At 39.2% G+C, this 6,000-nt stretch overlaps 1 protein-coding gene across 5 annotated transcripts in view; it reads left to right on the forward strand.

Moving 5' to 3' along the window:
- The window catches only part of LOC122648488 (COP9 signalosome complex subunit 7-like), a 45,615-nt gene extending 41,818 nt beyond the window's left edge, over window positions 1–3,797 (forward strand). For all 5 annotated transcript variants that reach the window (XR_006331089.1, XR_006331087.1, XR_006331088.1 and 2 more), the window contains exon 9: window positions 3,400–3,797. Coding sequence is in view for 2 of the 5 variants with exons in the window: in XM_043841692.1 (XP_043697627.1) it covers window positions 3,400–3,421 (22 nt within the window). In the remaining 3 variants the exon portion in view is untranslated. The remainder of the gene's footprint in view (window positions 1–3,399) is intronic.
- Window positions 3,798–6,000: the final 2,203 nt, after the last annotated feature.

Consider the following 6,000-nt stretch of genomic DNA (forward strand, 5'->3'; position numbering starts at 1 on the left):
AATAAAAATTAGCTTTATGCTTGCTGCCATTGTTGATGCTATTTTACTCTTTTGAGTGTTTGCCTGATGGTTCCATCAGGGAAGAAAGGGCAGGTGGATTTCCTACGACTCCTTGCGCCGTGACGGCTGGGAGGATCCCAATTCGAAGGTGGTTCTATCCTTCACTTCTGTCTAAGTTGCTGCTAGTGGATTTTTGCTATCGGCAGGTGATCCCAAAAATCACCTTGTATGTGATCATAGCCATGGTTACACAAGAAGTTGCTACCCGGCCTAAGGTCAAGTTAGCACAACCCATCAAGGAGTTATTGCATGATTTTTCTGATGTCGTGCCGGAGGAGTTGCCACACGAGTTACCTCCATTGCAGAATATTCAACATGTAACTGATTTGGTGCTTGGTTCTATTTTACCAAATCTTCCAGCCTACAGAATGAGTCCTACAGAGCATGATCAGCTCAAGAAGCAAGTTGAAGAGCTACTCCAAAAGGGTTTCATTCAAGAGAGCCTAAGTCCTTGTGCTGATTCAACAGGAAATGAAGAGGTGATTCCACAGGAGAACAATGGCCTTCAAGATGCTGTTCTTGAAGAGGTAGAGCTTGTGTTTCAAGCATTAGATGAAAATGTTGCTAATACTGAAAACTCTATGGACAGAACATTCACAGTTGCTGCTGATTCAGAAAAGGAACACATAGAGTTTGTTATACCACCATGGTTCTTCGAAGAAAAAGCTCCACGCCTTGAAGATTTTATTCCTAATGTTCCTGCCTCACCAGAATTTTGTTTGGGGACGATCAAAGCTGCCAATCACATTTTGCTTCCCCCCCATCATTGCAAAATTCGAGGACGAATTTTTTCAAGCTGGGGAGAGTTGATGCAGATTCATCATCGAAATTGGCTTATTTCTTTAGAAATAAATCTAGGGTTGGGATATATATATGTTGGGCCTTTGATCCCAAGGGTTTTCTATGTAATAGGCCACTTTAATGGGCCTAAACTAGGGGTACATTAAGGTTTAAAGTATCGGTATCGAGTATCGTATTGGTCGAACGATTTTAAGAAACGTATTGTATCGGAGATACGTATCGATCGGTACCAAAACGTATGAAAATGATCAAAATACACATGGAAATACATTTTTTAATACAAAAAACAATATAAATAAGCAATATATGTCATATATCATGCATATACACTTAGAATTGTGAATAATGTATAACCAGACAAGTGCAACTCTTCTAAATTGTTATAAAAGATGAGATTTCTTACATGCAGAGTCACTTTATTACTATGAAGAATGTCGGTGTGGATCAAACTCATGTCTGTAAGGGTCTTCAAGAATAAGAGCAACTAGAATGATATTGAGTACTGAACGAATAAAAGCACAATACTGACCCTTAAGGAAGCCATTTTCGGGTTTGGGTGAAAAATGGTGGATTTGAGTACAAATTTTTGCAAATGTATACAAAGCATGCATCTTATAGTTTGTTGAACTTATTCTCCTTGAATCATAGCAAAAAAAAAAAAAAAAAGAACTAAAATGCAAGATTTGAAGCAAAAGATCAAGTTTTTTGAAAAAAACCTACCTTTTTCCCTTTCAAGTGTTGAGTATGTCTTGTATTCCAAGGAATTGAGTGCGATATGGATCCGACTCGACATATTTTGTGGTGCGACCCGAAGGGAGAACAAGTTGAGATTTGGTTCGTGACGCGGAGGGTTGGGGGGTTCTGGTTCGTGTTTGGCGTAAAATATGAAAAAAAGGCATGTGTGTCGATACGTATCGATATATATCAGTATGTATCGATCGATACATATCGATACGTACAGATACATACCGATACGTACTGATACATTTTAAAAAATAATAAAAAATTGAAAACAGTACGTATCGGTTGTATCGAGACGTAACGGCCGTATCGTATCGTATCAACATGTATCGATCGATACATTTCAATACAGTCAATACATTGTTTTGAAAAAAAAAATATATACGTATCGGTATGTATTGTATCGACACCGACCGATATCGAGACGTATCGGCCGATATGGTACGATGCACATTGATACTGTAAACCCTGAGGTACATAGGTTGCATACGGGATTAGCCCAATACTTAGTTTTTTCATGTTTTAAATTGAACCGGTTGAACCACTGGTCCAATTTAAGTGAAATGTTCCTATTGGCTGATAGGGTCTTATATCCTATTGGTTACTTAGGAATCTTCTTAGTTTAAGTGTTTTAAATTGTTTAAGTAGTTTAATTATACCTCTCCATGATTTATGAAGAGGGAAGAATTGTAATAGCTTTAGGATTTGGCCTATGGCCTTTTATTATAAAAGATTAAATCGTGGGAGGCTTCCCCACAGTTTATGAATTTAAAAAAATAGAATGGTGCTACTGCCGATTGTTGCTGCTACTGCTCTTTTGAGTGTTTTGTCTTGTGGTTCTATCAAGGAAGAAGGGTAGGTGGATCTCCTGTGACTCCTTGCGCCATGACGGCCGGGAAGATCCTTATCCGAAGGTGGTTCTATCCGTCAACTCTGTTCAAGCTGCTGCCAGTGGAGTTCTGCTGCAATTTGATCAATATCTTCTTCTAATCCTCTAGTTTCCCCCCAATCGATCCCCTTTTAATTTGTTTGAATTCCATAAATCCTAAACACTCTTAATTCTGTCCTATATCATTCCCACACCAAAACCCCACCAGAATTGGACCGTAGCTCCTTCCCCTTGCCACTTACACTCGATCCTAAGCCCTGCCTCTATTCATCTGTCAAACCCTAAAATCCCCCCAACTCCATTAAACCCAAAACCCTAGAGTTTTCAGATCTACTACTTCCAGCCCTCACCTAGGCCTCATACCTTGGTCGAATATTGTTCCCTACCCTAGGAGAACTCGACCAGAAACCTTGCCCTAAAATCCCCTTTTAAACCCTAGTTTTGACTGTTTTCCTATTTCCCAAAACCCGAAACCCTAACCCTAATTTCTGAAATTTCAAATTCTTATCTAAAGCTAATCAAATCTAGCTTATTAGACTCCCTAAGACCTGCCTATTAAAACCATATAAGGTATAGCTCCATTCTCATAAACCTAACCCTAATTCTGCCCATTCAAACCAACAGAGTCTCCTTTGAGATCATGTTGCTTGGTCACTAATAGGATCCTTATCCTATTTAGAGCTGCATTACTTGTCCAAGTGAAATTATACATGTGAGCAACTGATAGATTCTTGGTACTTAAATTTTGACGAGGAAGTCGCAGCTTCCCAAGTATTGCCTTGTGGACTTCATGCGCCTAGTGTATAACTCTAGAAGCATCTTCATTGTGTACTCTGGCCTTCATTGTATTCTTGCATCTTCAATTCCTCATTCTTCCTTCTGATTTTGGCATGGGTTTGAAAATGCAGGAGACGGCCACCCATATCTTGAGCTTGAGGGAATAAAAGGTGGGTCCCATTGGACAGTTTTTTTTTTCCCCAGAGGTTTGCCAGATTTTGGTGATGGCATTGCGGGATCATGTAGTCTCTGCTGTTGGAAGTATTATGGCCTTTTAATTAACTTGCAGTAAATCTGTGCAAACTCAGTGTATTCACTGTATTGACAATAGATGACAATATATATATTTTTTATTGGTTAAATTTGATTATTGTGAGTCTTGGGAAAATCATATACATAGTTCAAAGCATTCAAGATTTGTAATTTCATTTATTCTCTGCTTTTTTGAGGACTTGAGAATGGGGCTCTTTCTGATGTGGCCTACAAGCATTGGAGTCCAGATGTGAATGTTTTTAGGTTCTTTGGAGCCAATGGCTACTCAGATGTAGTTGGTGGCCATTTTTGAATCAATCTTTCTTCTGAGAACATACAGAAAAGTCTTACATTTGAATTGGGCATTTGAAAGTTTGGGTTGGTGGGGAGCCTTATTTTGACGTGGTTGTTCACAGCCCTTGTCTGACAATTCTTATGCACGTGGTGGTCCTGGATGGACTTAAGCGCCTGGCCCTACTTAGCATAGCCAATAAGCCATTTAGATCGCAGTTTTCATGTCCATTAAAAGATTTCTTATAAAGTTTCTTCCCCAAATTATAAGATTTCTGTAAGAAAATTTTATTTTTTTGATTTTTCTTTCATTTCATGGCGGAAACTCTAAACAATTGTGCACGGATTGCCCAATCAGAAGCTCATCCACCACCCACCTGTGAACCTATTGTTTAACACTCTTATGGATTGGGAATCAGGTTTTCTTTTCTTGGTAGAGCAAGACTTATTAAACACCAAAACATGCCTAGCAACGTTAAGAAAGTGTCTATCAAACCATGGAGGATTGAGGATTGAGGATTGAGGATTGGGGATTGACTTCTTCCCCAACCAAACCCAACGGTTGGGGAGACCTAGTAAAAGAAGCTAATACATGAGCAACCTGCCCACCCAAAATCCATAGAGTCCACTACATGGATTCCGCCTTGGGAAGTTTGATTTCGAAGACAACCTATGGTTTCTTCTCTTGTACTTTTACAAACTTTGTACTTCTCACATTTATAAGAAAAAATAAAAAATCTTTATACTTAAAACATCTCCAATCTTCCATGGGTTACTTTGTTTATAACGAGTAGAAAATTTGCCTATACACGGTCGTGCTATCAATCATTGGATGGGGATGAGAAGCCGTGTATTGTACATGGTCATGCTCATCTAATGATTGAAAGTACAACATACACGGCCGTGTACAAAAACCGCCTCAAATGTTATTATGATGTAGATTTATTGTTTTTTAAACCATCTTGCAATCCTCATTTAACACGACTTTTGAAATCTTTTTGGGTAAGGTTTATTTGAATAATATTTGTCAAAATGTAAATGACTTGATACGATAATCCATCTCCGGTGTTGTGTGTACAGAATTAACCAATACCTACTTCTACAGCCTTCGATAAGGTGGAAATCATTGGGAATTCTGCTTCTGAATTTCGTATTTTCAATGAAGACATTGTTGCTCCGTGGCATCTCTTAAAAGGTTTTGTTTGTTTTGGTTTAAAATAATTAAAAAAATAAAATTTTATGAAAGAGTGTTGCATATAGGTTGTCATTGTTGGCAGTTAAGTACAGATCAGTGATGAGTGGCCAATACTGAGTTAATGCGACAGTTCATAGGTCCAAGGTGGTTGCTTGTGTGTTCAAATGGATTCCACATCATTTCATCATGCTTGAGAAGTGTTCAGGATTTCTGGCAATGTTCAAGGGCAGTTTGGTAATCTTGCACAATTGATAATCCAATGGTCAGACAAAAAAAAAAGAAAAGAAAAGAAAACATGATGCCACCACAATCATTGATTTATGTCCCTCTCTCTCTCCTCAAATTTAAAAAATTCTTGAATTTTTTCTTTTTTATTATTGGCTTCCAAACATAGCTTAAATTCGATCATCAAATTCCCTTTCAAGGGTTTCCATTGGGCGACTAAAATGTGTCTTGGTGTGCGGCCTCACACACTCTCTTGAGCCCCGTGATGCTTAATGATTCAGTACGGTGCATATGCATCGAAAGAGTTTTCAAGAATTCAAAAGGCCACATCTCGTTCGCTGCAATAAAGTGGTTCTGGCCATGATTCCAATCCAGGGGCGGTGGTGTTCTCCCGCCTTACCGGACAATCTTAATGGCCCAACACGTTTTACGTATTACGGTCCAATGAGCGACCAAAACGTTGTCTGCCACTCTGCTCGGTGACAAACTGTTCATCACGAGCTCTCTACTCTCGTGCAACACCTGCCCACATGTTGTTGGTGAAGCCTGATTTGGTCCAGAAAGTGCGGTTGAGACTTTCGGAGGGCCGTTTTGGCTTCGAAACGACCTCGGAATACCAAAATATAGCGGGGCTGAGTTGTGTTGGGCTCGTCGAGATCTTCGAAATGAGTAATTTTGAGCCATGTGTTATGTTTTGGTCCGGCTCTGTTTTTTTGGCAATTTTGGGCTAGAGGCATATTTGTACTTTCAGGGATTAGGGCTTCCCTAT

The sequence above is a fragment of the Telopea speciosissima genome, chromosome 1, assembly GCF_018873765.1.
Source record: "Telopea speciosissima isolate NSW1024214 ecotype Mountain lineage chromosome 1, Tspe_v1, whole genome shotgun sequence".
Taxonomy (NCBI): Eukaryota; Viridiplantae; Streptophyta; class Magnoliopsida; order Proteales; family Proteaceae; genus Telopea; species Telopea speciosissima.